This window comes from Rhinoderma darwinii, chromosome 8 (genome assembly GCF_050947455.1).
Source record: "Rhinoderma darwinii isolate aRhiDar2 chromosome 8, aRhiDar2.hap1, whole genome shotgun sequence".
Lineage (NCBI taxonomy): Eukaryota > Metazoa > Chordata > Amphibia > Anura > Rhinodermatidae > Rhinoderma > Rhinoderma darwinii.
Window position 1 is genome coordinate 26,683,738 of NC_134694.1, and position 17,637 is coordinate 26,701,374.

Below are 17,637 nucleotides of genomic sequence, written 5' to 3' on the forward strand. Positions count from 1 at the left end.
CCCCACAAGGATGGTCCACAGACTGGAGCACCTTCCGATCAAAGGCAAGATCAGTGCTTGTAAAAGGTATACGGGAAGCTCCAGGTTGTTATTTTGTAAATCCGATCAATTGTAGCATTCACATTCTCTGCCCAAGCAGTGGATACTGATCTCGTGGAGTTGGCATCAAACCCTCCCCATTGCCAGGAGGGAAGAGAGATTAGCAAGTGTAAGAAAGGTATATAATCTGTCCGATCCATCGTAATATGGAAGCCTTGCTCACGGTCAAGACTTTGTTGTGGCCTTAAAACCGTAGCCAAATGTGTTCTGCTGATCTCCAATCCCTGGTAGTTTCTACATGTCGCTTGTCATCCAGACAGCGGAATGGCTACTCTCTAGATTATTTTGGGACTCTTACAAAATAATGGGGGATTTCTTAGCTTTTGTGAAAGTTGGAGGCAACTTCTGGAGAAAAGAGAAGTCTTTGTGATCACTCTGGCCAAAAAGGAGGGTTAGCTTAAAGAGGTTTTCCACTACTGGACAACTGATGACCTATCCACCAGATAGGTCATCTGTATATGATCAGTGGGGGTCCGATACCTGGATGATATATATATATATGGATGATATACTGATGACCATACCCGGTGGATAGGTCATCAGTTGTCCGCTAGTGAACAACCCCTTTAAGTCAACATCTTTATAGTCAAACGGTTCAAAAGGGCCACCCCCGTCCGTCAAGGAAGTTCCCCTGGGAATAATAATGCAGTAACAAACATTTCACTCAGCTGAACTTTTTGGTTACCGCCAGGATCACTACAAAGAGGAAGAGAAGCGTTCAGGGGAGGCAGATGAACAGACCTGCAGTTGCTCTCAAGAGAACCTTACTCCGCAAGAAACCAGCGCCCCAGGTACTTCCTTTTTCAAAATGTGACCCATAGCCCCATCCTCCGCAGGTAGTCTTTTAGGAGCTTAGCGAGTTCCCCCAGGACGTCCTACCCAGAGGACAGGAAACCTGAACTGAAGATGTGGAAAGGTGTATGTCCGCTTTTAGGTCTTCTCAGATTTCCGGTCCTGTGGATCTGATGTCCTCTCCAAGGGTGAGGGGTTAAAATAAAAATGTTTAATATTGAAACTAATGTAAACATCCAGTTTTTTTTACAAGCATGATTAAAGCTTTGGCATTGTAATGTGCAATCTATATCAAGCTGGATACACGGATAGATTTGGAAATAGTCCTTCAATAAAACAAAGAACTAAAAAAATGTTTTAGTTAAAACTGGATAAGAAAAAAAAAAAAAAAAAACTTGGATGAGGAGACAAATATAAAACGATACACTTAGACTTGAACAGTCTGCGAATACAAAGGAGACCTTCATTGAAGACGTAATCCAACATTTTGGCCTATAACGGACCATATCTAGGAATACAAGTACAAACAACACAGTAAAAGCGGTTTCATTATTTTATTCTGTTCCCAAATAGATAATAATACGTGGACATAAGACCAGAACGGGATATTAGGACGTGCACAGGACGGAGAACATCTACCAGTTCCAGAAGAAGAGTTTGCTGCCATATTTGGATGGTTTTAATTCTCCCTCGACAGGAGGGTTTGGTTCTGGTCTTGGCCTTGAGTGATAGACATTTTCTGGGACAGGTCTGTCAGTTGTCACTTTTGTCACCTGATGCGGCAGAAAACAGAAGAGAGCAAATGTTATATCAAGTGTAAATTCTGGAAACGAGTAAGAAAACGCATTACGGACGTCCCATAAGTGAATATATTTGTTTACTGCAGTAAAAGCTTCGAGAAAACGACCAGAAGTAGTGGAAATAAACTGCAATGTCTGTTTGGTTTACATACAAAGTAATTAGATTGCAAAACGCACAGATTACCAACGAAGCAGCTGCAACATTAGGCTGTGGGCTCCGGCGGGTGCAATGCCACAATCGCCATGTAATTAACCACTTCCGACCGCAGCCATTTTTCGGATATTCACTTTTGGTTTTTCCGCCCCACCTTCCAAAAGCCAGAACTTTATTTTTCCATCGATATAGCTGAATGAGGGCTTGTTTTTTGCGGAACGAGTTGTAGGGTTTTTATGGCACCATTTATTGTACCATATAATGTACTGAGAAACTGGAAAAAAATTATTTGTGGGGTGGATTGGGAAAAACACTGCCATTCCATTTTTTTTGGGGGGGGGGGGGGGTTTGTTTTTATGTAAACGGATAGTTAAAAATAAAATGTGTGTTTCGTCATCTTCTGAGAGCTATAACTTTTTCCATCGATTGAGCAATATGAGGGATTATTTTTTGCGGGGCGAGCTGTAGTTTCTTTTGGTACCATTTTGGGGTACATGACATTTTTTTATTCCAATTTTTGAGGGAGATGAAGTGACCAAAAAACAGCGATTCAGGCATTTCAATATTTTTGTTTTACAGCGTTTATCGTGTGGGTTAAACAATTATATATTGTAATAGTTTGGACTTTTACGGATGCAGCGATACTGGTTATATATTTTTTTTTGGATGGAATTTTTCTATATATATTTTAAAAAAAACAAAAAAAAAAAACAACCTTTATGTAACTGCATTTTGCTTTTGTTACTAGTCTCCCTAGGGGACTTGAACCAGCAATTGTTGGATCGCTTGCATGATATACTGCAATACTAATGTATTGCAGTATATCACTATACTTACAGTCTGCTATGAAGCCCTGCCGGAGGCCATGGCACTGTGAAATGAACCCTGATATTAGGGATCACGGCTCCATGGGCTACTGTGTTTGTCCATACGGACTACATATTCCAGCACAAAACTTGTTTTTTTTCCAAACTTGCCCCTATGGTTGCCGGATTCTTACAACATGTAATAGTGAGCACCGCTCTTACTGTATTTAACCCCCTTAAGGATGTAGCCAATTTTGGTCTTGAGTACGCAGGACATTTTTTAATTTTGCATCTCTGGGTTTCCGACAGTCTCACATATGAGGGCATTTATTTTTTTGGTTGTATTATTCAATAGCACCATTTTGGGGTACACACGCCATTTAGCCATAATATTAAAACCACCTGCCTAATATTGTGTAGGTCCCCCTTGTGCCTTCAAAACAGCCTTGACCTGTCAAGGCATGGACTCCAAAAGTCCTCTGAAGGTGTCCGGTGGTATCTGGCACTCAAACTTTAGCAGCAGATCCTTGAAGTCATGGAAGTTTCGGGTAGGGCCTCCCAGTATAATACTTGTTTTTTCAGCACATCTCACAAATACTCGATAGGATTGATATCTGGAAGAACTTGGAGGTGTTGAAGTAAACACATTGAACCCTTTGTCATGTACCTCAAACAATTCCGGAACAATTTTTGCAGTGTGACAGGTATTACCCTGCTGAAAGAGGCCACTGCCATTAGAGAATACGGTTGACATGAAGGGCTCTAAATGGTCTGCACCAATGTTTAGGTAGGTGGTATATGTCAAAGTAACATCCCCAGGAATGCCAGGACCCAAGGTTTCCCAGCAGAAAATTGCCCCGAGCATCACGGCGCCTCCGCCGACTTGTCTTCTTCCCATAGTCCATCCTGGTGCCATCTCTGTACTGTTCTGACACCTTTCTATCACAGCCAGCAGTAACTTTTAGCAATTTGCGCTCCAGAAGCTCTTCTGTAGGATCGGACCAGATGGGCTAGTCTACACTCCGCACGCACATCAATGAGCTTTGGGCACCCATGACCCGGTTGCTGGATCACCGGTTGTCATTCCTTGGACCACTTTGTTGGTACTATTCACTGTATACGGAAACCCCTCCCACAAGACCCCTAGTTTTGGAGATGCTCTGCCCGGTCGTCTAGACATCACAATTTGGCCCGTCCCAAAGTCGCTCAGATTCTTACACTTATCCATTTCTCTAGCTTTCAACACAAACCAAGAACGGACTGTTCACTTGCTGCCTAATATATCCCACCCTTTGACATCGTAACAAGATAATCAATGTTATTCACCTCACCGGTCAGTGGTGATAACATTATGATTGAACGGTTTCCATCTTAGCATCTAACATTTATAAAAAAAAATGGACGGAGTATGCGCACAAAGAAAAGAAGAACAATTCTGCAATTTTTTTTTTGCTTTTATTTTTATATAACCATGCAGTAAACCATAAGGTCTTCAATTTATTCAACAGGTCATTAAATTTAGGGGGATGCCAAATGTGTATAATCTTACATTTCATCACTTGTATTTAATAAATGCTATTTTTATGAAAAACCCAATCTTATTATTATTTTTTTTTAAAAACAACTTTTACTTTTTATTTTACTTTCACAAATAATGCATCGGAATACCTCTGTTTTTCCAACGCATTATTGCGTGTCAGCGAAAAACTGACAGGCACCTATTAGGCCATGCCTAGGGCTAGGCTTTACAGGCATTTATATATGGCAGTCATTTCTAAGGCCCCGAGCTGCCATATTTAACCGTCGGCGATGAGCGGACAAAGGGAGCTCCCGCAATTTGTAGAAATACACTACGGTGCAACGGTCACTATTGGCCGCAGCATCTAAGGAGTTAAACGCCCCAGTAGGATGGCTGTGATTGTAGGCTTTTGGGACTGCGTCCTCACTATGCTGTACATTTACGCCGTTGGTCCTTAACTGCAGGCTTCCAGCGCCGCAATTATACATATTTTACTATATGGACTTTTAACGATTATCTAGTCCACATAGGTGGAGTGTGAAACCGGCCTAATAATGCAGAGAGGGTTTTTTTCCTATATTTACTATACAGTGCCTGGTTAAAAAGACTACACTTCCCAGAAAACCAAGCACATTGAGCTCTGTGCAGACATTGAGCCAGCAGGGAACGCTGTGAGATATAAGCCCTATGTCTTGCAGACTTACAAATGCCATTTTGGAATATAATAGAAGCTGTAACTCCGGATCAGTGCCGGATAAGTAATACAATGCGTTTCCATGGGGCGTTTAGAAGTGGAGTTACCCTTAAATAACAGGTGGCACCAGCAAGCACTTCCTACACTTTAATATCAGACTCAGATCCCTATTAAGCAAGTTTATCCCACTCTTCTTTGCAGACTTGCTTTAATTCGGACATACATGTTGAATGTCCTATCTACAGTTGCAGTAGGAAGAGAGGCTCCGGAGCACAAACAGCTGCTATCACAATGCACTTTAGATCTCAGACTGAATCTTACCTTAGACAATTCTCCCAGGTCTGGTCGCTCCCAACCAAACTTGTCGAGGACACAATTATCAAACGCCTGCTGCTGTTTACGACAGCGGCGGAGTTCCAACAAGCCACTATAGTCGAGACAAGTCCAATATTCAGTAAAAGGCTCCGCACAATGACTCTTAATTTTCCTGAAAAAGAAAGAGGTTATTAGACGATCCGGCCAAAAAAACATTTTTATTCTAAAATTCACTACTAGGTAAGTGTATGGATATCTCCCCTGGTATTCAAAGATCGCTTCACGTAAGCCCAAAGGAGAGTAATAAAATATAAACTTTATTCCATTCAGATGAAATATCCATGAGCCCAAACCATAGAACCAGTGAATATGAATGGAGGGATGGCCATGAAATTCATGGGAAAAAAAAAAACTGGAACCAGGGCTCACCCGATCAATGATAGTACAATAGTGACATCGCTGCTCTCAGAAGAAGACGTGGCCGGATAACATTATGGCCACCACGAATGAAAACGGCCACTGAGCATATTGGCTGGTCATCATACCAGCGCCTAATAACTATATAGTGTACCCTTCTTCGGGGAGCTTGTATTAGTACACCTCGAATTGTGGTTTGTTTTTTATTTATATTTTTTCTGAAAGTTTATTACAATATAATAATAATAATAAAAGAAGAAAAAAACTTTTTTTTTTTATAGTCAATCGATCTACAAAGCTGGGTTTTGGTCTTTAAGAGGAACAGACAATGTCTTTATCCTAAATTGAAGTTAAAGAGACTCTGTCACCACATTATAAGTGTTCTATCTCCTATATAAGGAGATCTGCGCTATAATGTAGGTGACAGTAATGCTTTTTATTTCGAAAAACAATCTATTTTTACCACTTTATTAGCGATTTTGGTTTATGCTAATGAGCTTTCTTAATGCCCAAGTGGGCGTGTTTTTACTTTAGACCAAGTGGGCGTTGTACAGAGGAGTGCATGACGCTGACCAATCAGTGACCAATCAGCGTCATACACTTCTCTCCATTCATTTACACTGCACTAGCGATATAGCTATATCACTATGTGCAGCCACATACACACACTATAACATTACTGCAGTGTCCTGACAATGAATATACATTACCTCCAGCCTGGACGTGGTGTATTCAGAATCCTGACACGTCTGAATCTTTTCTGTGAGATGTCCAGCAAGGCAAACGTAATCTCGCGAGATTACGATGTAAACTGTCATTTAAAACGAGATTACGTTTGCCTTGCTGGAAATCTTACAGAAAAGATTCAGACGTGTCAGGATTCTGAATACACATCACATCCAGGCTGGAGGTAATGTATATTCATTATCAGGACACTGCAGTAATGTTATAGTGTGTGTATGTGGCTGCACATAGTGATATAGCTATATCGCTAGTGCAGTGTAAATTAATGGAGAGAAGTGCATGACGCGGATTGGTCACTGATTGGTTAGCGTCATACACTCCTCTGTACAAAGCCCACTTGGTCTAAAGTAAAAACATGCCCACTTGGGCATTAAGAAACTAGCATAAAGCTAAAAATCGCTAATAAAGTGGTAAAAAAAGATCGTTTTTCTAAATAAAAATCATTACTGTCACCTACATTATAGCGCCCATCTCCTTATGTAGGAGACAGGGCACTTGTAATGTGGTGATAGTGTCTCTTTAAATTGTAGCTAAATGTTTGACAAACTTCTGACATGTCATAGTGACATGTCAGAAGTTTGGATTGGTGGAGGTCCGAGCACTGAGATCCCCACCAATCGCTAGAACGAAGCAGCTGAAGCGCTAGTGTGAGCGCTCAGCCACTTCTTGTCTGTTTGGCTTTTTCTGGAAAGCCGATGTATCGGAGAGCTTCAGCTGATTCGTTCTAGAGATTGGTGGGGGTCTCAGTGTCGGACCCCCACCAATCCAAACTTCTGACATGTCACTATGACATGTCAGAAGTTGGTCAAACGTTTAGCTACACTTTAAGGTTGTCGACAACTATTCCTCCCGACTCCAGCATTAATATGCGCAGCTCAGTTGATAACCAACATGTCGATCCGTCTTTTCCCAGACATCCGCCATTTAAAGGCAAGAAAAACAGGATTACTGAAACAGCTGAGCTCGCTAAACTACGCTGTTACCGTAACTCCCATAGATGTGAATGGGATCTACGGAAAGAGCTTAGCGCAGCAATCTACAACGTTTCCAATACTCACAAGTTCCAGAAACAGCACAGCTCACCGTTTCCATTTGAGTAACCGCGTAGCTCGGCTCTTTCCGGAACCTCCACCACCTCTACACCGATTCCCCGCCCAGATGTCGGCGCCCAGTGTCCATCTCAACATGCGGTATAGGCGTTAGGGGACCCTTGATCTCGAAAAAGATGAGGGTCTCGGCTCTGGGACCAGCACCTATCAAACATTTATGGCATTTCCTATGGATATGCCATAAATGTATGAGATGGTAATAACCCTTCAAGCAAACGATTAGATACAGCAAATAAACGGACCATCCAGCGCCCTCCTCCTCCTCCTCCTCCTTTTCCCTTTAGTGGTCTCATTTATTTCAAATAGTAAAGTTCACAACCCTGGTGAATATAGATGAAGATCACATATAGAAAACTGATGATCCAGTCACACGGCAAAGAGACAGCAGAAGCCTAAGGCCCCATTCACATCGCGTCTGTGCTAGCGTGTATGTTTTTAAAAAAACAAAAAAAAAAAACAAAACATGGACCATTTTCTGTTTACGTCTGTGTTTCTTATAGCGTGTATGTTTAGTGTATACTCATACGTCGGTATACGTCTGTCCGTTTTTTTATCTAAAAAAACGTATACGCTTTTTTTTAAAGAGAAAAGTGATAGATTAACTGTATGTAAACGCATACAAACGTATAGCATTACGTTTGCATACGTCGTCCATTGAGATCAATGCTAAAAAAAGTTACGTCACGTATACCTTATTTTGTAATACAGAATAGCGCAGCAGACTATGCTTCTCAGTACTTTAAAAAAACAGCATCCCAACGTAAACCATGACAAACATAGACCAAGCGGATGCAATTTGTCTACATTTAACCCATTACAGTCTATGTATACGCCGAGCTATACCTTTCAATACTTTTGCTCGGTGTATAGCGCAGACGCGATGTGTACGGGGCCTAACATGTCATTCCTGCCAGAACATTACCTGAAAAAGTCCAGGGCGCATTCATTCACTTTTCTGCCTTCATTCAGACATTTTCTTGGGTCTTTCTCTTCCCAGCGACACAACATGAATTCTTTATTGGCCTTGTCACACTGGGAGCCATAGTGGTGGGCCGCAGCCTTCAGCACAGCAGAGCTGACACTCACCTACATGGTTGGAAATGGAAAAAACAAGTTTATTTTTTTCTGGGTAAAAAAAAAATAAAAATTCCCCACATATATAAGCTGGTCTCCCATATACCTGGGTCATCCTGGAGATGTTCTTGTAGTACCGGGTAGAAGTCATAGCCCACTACTAATCAGCTTATGTTCCCAGCAAACCCTTAGCCACAGGGCAATACTGAGTGGGCACTGCCTCATTACCCCATTAGTTCACCCCCCCCCCCCTATGACAGGTTTCATTTATAGGTTTCATAGTCAAAATAATAAAAAATTATTATACTGTGCTATTCAATAACATTGAGGAGAAGTGTTTACCAGCATCGTTCTCAGGCCCTCAGTCTGAAGTGACGTTATACTGCCAGGACATTGCGAGGTGAGCGCACAACGCTGGATGATGCCCTAAATATACCACCAGGAAGGACAATAGACCTCACCACGTCCCAATACACAAACATGGGGAAGGCATGTGCCACTTCTGCTATACCACCATCTTTCCTTGGCAGATCCTACACATTTATGATGAAAGACAGTGAGCAATGGGGGAGGGGGGCAGCGGGACAGGCGGCTACTGGGGTGGATACGGTGGGGGCTTTACAATCCTCTGAAGGAGTAAGTGTGATTTTTCTTTCTTTTTAGTGGAAAACTTTGAGTTCTATTAAAAATACCCCCCAAAAAAATAAGATGCCAGCAGAAAATATCTAAGCGTGATGGCTACGGAGCTCCATTTTAGCTTTTCGGGCAATTTTATAAGAACAAGGCAACACTCCTTGATGCGAAAGGGAAAACCTGGGTCCCCCGCCGCATGTTTGTACAGCGGAAGTGGCGGGAACAGTGAGGAATCCAAAAAGTATACGGACATGTTTATTCATTTAACATGGTCAGCTCATTTACGAGTTGTGTAATTGCATCGATCAATTTGAATGGGGATGAGCTGCAATACCACACGCTGCCCATGGACAATAGTGGCGCTGTTTCTGAAAAACAACAGACCATTTTTTCTAATTCTACAACCCTTTTTTCTCTCATAAGATCACAGCGGGAAACGTGCAACATTTATGGGGATTTATTAATGCAATCCCATGGTTTTCTCATAGTTTGCACCATATTTATGAATGGATTACTGCATTTTTTGTCACCATATTGTCAGTTTTCTCTTTTTGACAGTGGACGGGCTTAGATAATACTTTCTGGAAGCATCATGGGACATACGGTGTTATTTTCTACATTTTGACAATATGATGTGCAGCCTGTAGGATAAGCTTTGAACAGGGGAGATATTTAATGACATAATAGACATAAATATTACAAGCTAGTAACACTGCACGGGCCTGCACTGTCAAAACCGCATGTTATATGAGCGTGCACACACGATTACGGTTTTCTTCTCCGTACCCCCCGGTAGAGCATGCTCCCACACAAGTTCTATAGAGAAATATCTACCTCCTGCACTGACAGCTCATCAGCCGTGGGTAAATCCAGGGTCCCGGGCATGGCTGCTTCTGTCCCTGGAAGGTCAGCCTACTGCGCATGCGCCATAGGGTTTCTTCACGTCGCATGCGAAATGACGTCATCGAGTCTTATAGTTCTTAGAACGAAAAGGTGACCCCCGATACACAGCGGTTATGCTGTAATTCAGTCATTTCTCATTTAAAATGAAAGAGTCCCGGGTGTTAGAGCTCCGTCAGTGACAAGCAGGTTATAAATGAAAGCTTTTCGTGTAAAGCCATTTCTAATTGGACCGCGGTTATCACGTGATCCCTGGTCGTCATGGTGAAGCTTCATTTACTGTTGTCATAGGAACGTCCGACGTAACGTGATGGAGTACACGGGCAGCCAATATAATGGGGAACACCGCAATGGAAGGTAAGGGGTTAACGTTGAAGGGAGCAGAGATGGGAGGTAAAGTAGTGATCATTGGGGCAGATGTTTCTGGTCAGTCATCCAATTGACAAACACTACAGCCTGAAAAAAAATGGTGTGGTCCTGAAGGGGTTAATAAACTCCTGGGATAGAGCTGGATGGTTTTGTAGCCCTCCCTGTAGTTTTGCCTGTACTTTTCAAGGGCTGTTATAGGTGATATCTGAAGCAACTGCTACACTTTTTCTATTACAGACACCAGACCAGACTAATATCCCCTATACAGACCCCAGACCAGACTACTATCCCCTATACAGACCCCAGACCAGACTACTATCCCCTATACAGACCCCAGACCAGACTACTATCCCCTATACAGACCCCAGACCAGACTACTATCCCCTATACAGACCCCAGACCAGACTACTATCCCCTATACAGACCCCAGACCAGACTACTGTCCCCTATACAGACCCCAGACCAGACTACTATCCCCTATACAGACCCCAGACCAGACTACTATCCCCTATACAGACCACAGACCAGACTACTATCCCCTATACAGACCCCAGACCAGACTACTATCCCCTATACAGACCCCAGACCAGACTACTATCCCCTATACAGACCCCAGACCAGACTACTATCCCCTATACAGACCCCAGACCAGACTACTATCCCCTATACAGACCCCAGACCAGACTACTATCCCCTATACAGACCCCAGACCAGACTACTATCCCCTATACAGACCCCAGACCAGACTACTATCCCCTATACAGACCCCAGACCAGACTACTATCCCCTATACAGACCCCAGACCAGACTACTGTCTCCTATACAGACCCCAGACCAGACTACTGTCCCCTATACAGACCCCAGACCAGACTACTATCCCCTATACAGACCCCAGACCAGACTACTATCCCCTATACAGACCCAAGACCAGACTACTGTCCCCTATACAGACCCCAGACCAGACTACTGTCCCCTATACAGACCCCAGACCAGACTACTATCCCCTATACAGACCCCAGACCAGACTACTGTCCCCTATACAGACCCCAGACCAGACTACTATCCCCTATACAGACCCCAGACCAGACTACTATCCCCTATACAGACCCCAGACCAGACTACTATTCCCTATACAGACCCCAGACCAGACTACTATCCCCTATACAGACCCCAGACCAGACTACTGTCCCCTATACAGACCCCAGACCAGACTACTGTCCCCTATACAGACCCCAGACCAGACTACTATCCCCTATACAGACCCCAGACCAGACTACTATCCCCTATACAGACCCAAGACCAGACTACTGTCCCCTATACAGACACCAGACCAGACTACTGTCCCCTATACAGACCCCAGACCAGACTACTATCCCCTATACAGACCCCAGACCAGACTACTGTCCCCTATACAGACCCCAGACCAGACTACTATCCCCTATACAGACCCCAGACCAGACTACTATCCCCTATACAGACCCCAGACCAGACTACTATCCCCTATACAGACCCCAGACCAGACTACTATCCCCTATACAGACCCCAGACCAGACTACTATCCCCTATACAGACCCCAGACCAGACTACTATCCCTTATACAGACCCCAGACCAGACTACTGTCCCCTATACAGACCCCAGACCAGACTACTGTCCCCTATACAGACCCAAGACCAGACTACTATCCCCTATACAGACCCCAGACCAGACTACTGTCCCCTATACAGACCCCAGACCAGACTACTATCCCCTATACAGACCCCAGACCAGACTACTGTCCCCTATACAGACCCCAGACCAGACTACTGTCCCCTATACAGACCCCAGACCAGACTACTGTCCCCTATACAGACCCCAGACCAGACTACTGTCCCCTATACAGACCCCAGACCAGACTACTGTCCCCTATACAGACCCCAGACCAGACTACTGTCCCCTATACAGACCCCAGACCAGGCTACTATCCCCTATACAGACCCCAGACCAGACCCCAGACCAGACTACTATCCCCTATACAGACCCCAGACCAGACTACTGTCCCCTATACAGACCCTAGACCAGACTACTATCCCCTATACAGACCCCAGACCAGACTACTATCCCCTATACAGACCCCAGACCAGACTACTATCCCCTATACAGACCCCAGACCAGACTACTATCCCCTATACAGACCCCAGACCAGACTACTATCCCCTATACAGACCCCGGACCAGATTACTATCCCCTATACAGACCCCAGACCAGACTACTATCCCCTATACAGACCCCAGACCAAACTACTATCCCCTATACAGACCCCGGACCAGACTACTGTCCCCTATACAGACCCCAGACCAGACTACTATCCCCTATACAGACATCAGACCAGACTACTATCCGCTCCTGGAGGAGGTCCCGAGGTCACTATCCATATATGGACAGTAACTTCAGGGGCTACTCCTACGGCGGAATCCCCGGCCACAGCATGGCCGATACTCTGGGGATTCCGCTCCTAGAGAGAGCCCCGATGGAGCTATTTACAGAGGGCAGGGTGGCGCTATCTTCAAGGGGGGTGTTGCACTATCTACATGGGCACTGTGGCACTATATGGGCACCATCTACATGGGCACTGTGGCACTATATGGGCACTGGCACTTAATAGGTGGGCACTGTGGCACTATCTACAGTGAGCACTGTGGCACTATGTGAGCACAGGTGGTATGTGGGCACTGGCACCATCTATGTGGGCACTATATACAGTGGGCGCTGTGACACTTTCTACAGGGGCATTGTATGGAGGAAGCTGTGGGGGCATTATACTGTATGGAGGAAGCTGTGGGGGCATTATACTGTATAGGGACAGCTATGGGGCAATATACTGTATGGGGGCACCTGTGTTGGCTTTATACTGTATGGGGGCATTATACTGTGTGGGAGTTCTATGGGGGCATTATACTGTAGGAAGGCTCTATGGGAGCATGATACTGTGTAGGCAGAACTGGGTGTGTATGGGCGGGGATTGGGTGGGGTTAGAGGAGTGGCTTAAAAGTTAATTGAAAGAGGTGATACATGAAAGTTGGGTGGTATGCCCAACACCAGACTACTTTCTTGTATATGGACCCCACACCAGACTACTATCTCCTATACAGACCTCACACCAGACGTAGATATAGTCACCTCTCCCCGTTCCAGCACTCCACTGCACTTCCGGGCACCGCCACAGACAACATTCTGGCGCTAGCCACCGGGAGTGCAGAGGAGTGCAGTAATGGAGAAGGGTTGAGTTTGCAGCGCCCAGGAGATTCGCCTTGGAATCCGGGAGATCTCCCCTTCTTCCTGGGGTTTCCTGGATGATTCTGTAGAGATGGCAAGCCTCGGTATAACCCACCATTGAGTTGTCCCTTCTCTAGGAGGAGGGGAGTAGCTGGAGTGCAGTAAAGCTAATTTGCGTATATGGCGCACAGCGGAATAAAAGTTATTTTTTACCCTGATGCAAGCCCTAAGATCTTAAACACTGGTATGTTCCAACTCCACTACCTTGTAGCTAAATAGCGATGTCAGCCGTTTGGTAGTCTAAAATCTCATTACAGACTCCCTTTAAATAAATCTTTTCTTGGAACTGTGCTTTGTGCTGTTCCTCTGTTATGCCTCCTGGAAATGAATGTTTGAATTGACAATTGGGTATTACCATTCACCTTGTCAGTTAGGCATGTCCTTTAACATATCCTTACACTGTCAAATCAGGGCTGACATTGTCAGAGTGTGACAAGAAAAATTATAATGGAAATGTATTTATACATAACAGAGGAACGGCACAATGCTGAGCTGTAAGAAAAGGTGCTCCTGCATTTTTATTTAATGGGTAATATAAGTATTTACAAAAACATATCTCAATAAATTTCTCGTTGCATTGGCCACTTGGCTCCTCCATGGTTGATGACACTGTATGTAGTCGGATGCTGCCGTCATGTACCACTCCACTCCCTCTGCCCCCATTTTGCTACACTGTTTCCGGAACTCCTATAGAAGTGAATGTTATGGAAACAACATAGCACCGCGTAGCTCCTGAGTTACGGAAACAACGTAGAAAAACGCGCTCAACTGGTACCAGAAAACCCTGCCACCCCGTTAGACAGTGGCCAGAGCCCAGCGCTAGAAGGTAGGACGGGGGTCAGGGGGCCACGTTCTGCAGATAGGTGCAGGTCCCAGAGGTGGGACTCGCATCTATCGGACATTTATGGCGTATCCTGTGGATATGGGGTTAAAAAATTACTTGTAGCGATATCTGCAACATAGTTTAACCCCATAATGACCACACATACATAGTCAATCGGGGCTTTATTCCACAGTGCTACTATTTTCTACTTTCATCTATTTTATGCCAGTTTTTAACGGCCAACATATTGATAAATCTTCCCCATAGTGTTTGTTATGGTAAGAAGGGGAATGTACAGGGTGGGCCATTTATATGGATACACCTAAATAAAATGGGAATGGTTGGTGATATTAACTTCCTGTTTGTGGCACATTAGTATATGGGAGGGGGGAAACTTTTCAAGCTGGGTGTTGATCATGGCGGCCATTTTGAAGTCGGCCATTTTGTATCCAACTTTAGTTTTTTCAATGGGAAGAGGGTCATGTGACACATCAAACTTATCGAGAATTTCACAAGAAAAACAATGGAGTGCTTGGTTTTAACGTTACTTTATTCTTTCATGAGTTATTTACAAGTTTCTGACCACTTATAAAATGTGTTCAAAGTGCTGCCCATTGTGTTGGATTGTCAATGCAACCCTCTTCTCCCACTCTTCACACACTGATTGCAACACCGCAGAAGAAATGCTAGCACAGGCTTCCAGTATCCGTAGTTTCAGTTACTGCACATCTCGTATCTTCACAGCATAGACAATTGCCTTCAGATGACCCCAAAGATAAAAGTCTAAGGGGGTCAGATCGGGAGGCATTTCTTCTGCGGTGTTGCAATCAGTGTGTGAAGAGTGGGAGAAGAGTGTTGCATTGACAATCCAACACAATGGGCAGCACTTTGAACACATTTTATAAGTGGTCAGAAACTTGTAAATAACTTGTAAGAATGAAAGAATAAAGTAACGTTAAAACCAAGCACACTATTGTTTTTCTTGTGAAATTCTCGATAAGTTTGATGTGTCACATGACCCTCTTCCCATTGAAAAAACTAAAGTTGGATACAAAATGGCCGACTTCAAAATGGCCACCATGGTCAACACCCAGCTTGAAAAGTTTCCCCCCTCCCATATACTAATGTGCCACAAACAGGAAGTTAATATCACCAACCATTCCTATTTTATTTAGGTGTATCCATATAAATGGCCCACCTTGTAGAACTGATCGAAATACCATTGACATCATATTTCTTCTCTCTTGTAGACTGGAGGGTAAAGGAGAATACATCCTGCCCACAGAAACCCGCTATGACGGAGGGATGAAGGATGGCATGTTTCATGGACAGGGAACACTCTACTTTCCAAATGGGAGTAAATATCAAGCTCAGTGGGATTCTGGCATTGCACTTGAGGTAAAAAAAAAAATGGACAAAATGTATACCCTCTGGTTTAGATTGTATTGTGGAGCCGTAGGCCTGTGCCTCCATATGTGGCTAGATTTTTACCCTAGAAGTAATAACACTGCAATATGACATGTGTTACAACATTTTATTTTAGCACTGATGCCATATGAATCCACGATAAAGAACCTCTGTGTGCCCCTATATAAAATTAAAAGCATACAGAGGTCCGGTATGGAGCCATAGATTCCTCTGGTTGCCATATTAAAGCACTGTGCAATATGGATCCGTAATATGGTATGTTAATCGTTACTATTATGATGCACACCTATATACTGATACCCATGTAATGTGGTCATTAGGCTATGTTCACACACAAAAAGAATAACGGCTGTAAAATACGGAGCTATTTTCAAGGGAAAACAGCCTCTGATTTTCATCCGTTTTGTAAGCATCAAACGTTTTTTGCGGCCATTTTTTGGAGCTGATTTTCTATTGACACAATGAAAAACGGCTCCAAAAACGGCCCAAGAAGTGACATGCAGTTCTTTTGTCGGAATGAAACTCAGTTTTTCCCATTGAAATCAATGGGCAGATGTTTGGAGGCGTACAACCTCCATTTTTGAAGCCGTTTATCGGGGCGTTTACGTCCTGAAAAACGGCTGAAAATAAGCCACGTGAACATACCCTTACAGTATGCACTAGGCTCTTGAGTATTATATGATTAATTATATTTGGTTACGTTTAATATTTGTGTGGCCTTTTAGTTTATCCTAAAATTTTCTACTGATCTATACTATTTGAATCATACACAGTGACTGGATATTTATTTGTCCTGCTCCTTCACATAGGGTGGATAAGCAGCGTAAAAGTACACAGCCCATCCATCCTGAAATCCGCAGGGAATTCTGTCCCACAGACCGCACCGAATTGTGGTGCAGTTTTTCATGCAGAATCTCTGCTGTGGAAAACAGTGGCTGAAACCCAAAAAAAAAAAAAAAAGTTATACTTACCCCGGTCTCCGTTGTCATAAACAAAGCTTTCTTCTGTTTTCTATTACTTTTTTTTATATTTCTTTTGTATTTCATAGGGAAAATACACCTTTGCAGATGGACTTCAATATGAAAAGGAGAAATGGCACTACTGTGATGGTTATGACAGAAGATTTTATACTGAAATATGTAATGGTCTGAAGCCTGCAGGTACAACTACATTTTCTATAAAATGTTACTGCTTCTAAATCGTTAATGTGAATTTTAGTTGATGCTTCAAAAACAAAAAATTATAATGCAAATAAACGCTTCTGTTGTCATCACAGCATGATGATGTCATCCACTGCCACCTAACGGGTCACAGTAGTGAAGTGCTGTACATAGTGAAGACCTGCCGCAGCCAGCTATTGACTGCCTCGGTCATGTGGTGCTGAACGACACGTCATCATGCTGCGATGACAACATTAAGCAGCCAGGGAAACGGTGCTGAATTTAAAAACATAATTATAAACTGCTATTCACCAAAAAATCACCACGTAAACCAGGGGTCTCAAACTCGGCTGGGTAAGTGGGCCGCATATAGAAAAAATGGGAAGTTGACGGGCCGCATTACTTTCAAATTTGATACAATACTAAATTATTGTTAATCAATTAGTTATTTGAACTACTATAACACTATATTACTAGAATAATACTAC

At 43.5% G+C, this 17,637-nt stretch overlaps 2 protein-coding genes across 3 annotated transcripts in view; one reads left to right on the forward strand and one right to left on the reverse strand.

Annotated features, from left to right (window-relative positions):
• Positions 1–1,431: 1,431 nt before the first annotated feature.
• On the reverse strand, positions 1,432–10,256 carry NDUFA8 (NADH:ubiquinone oxidoreductase subunit A8). The gene is made up of 4 exons (XM_075835526.1): positions 9,991–10,256; positions 8,372–8,535; positions 5,186–5,351; positions 1,432–1,664 (listed from the first exon to the last, which is right to left on the reverse strand). The coding sequence occupies exons 1-4, from the start codon at positions 10,039–10,041 to the stop codon at positions 1,527–1,529; spliced, it is 519 nt and encodes a 172-aa protein (XP_075691641.1). The 5' UTR covers positions 10,042–10,256; the 3' UTR covers positions 1,432–1,526.
• The window catches only part of MORN5 (MORN repeat containing 5), a 36,682-nt gene continuing 29,176 nt past the window's right edge, over positions 10,132–17,637 (forward strand). The window contains exons 1-3 of one of the 2 annotated variants that reach the window (XR_012850323.1): positions 10,132–10,413; positions 15,812–15,959; positions 17,038–17,149. Coding sequence is in view for 1 of the 2 variants with exons in the window: in XM_075835525.1 (XP_075691640.1) it covers positions 10,367–10,413; positions 15,812–15,959; positions 17,038–17,149 (307 nt within the window). In the remaining variant the exon portion in view is untranslated. The remainder of the gene's footprint in view (positions 10,414–15,811; positions 15,960–17,037; positions 17,150–17,637) is intronic. The other variant, XM_075835525.1, reaches the window with a different exon arrangement.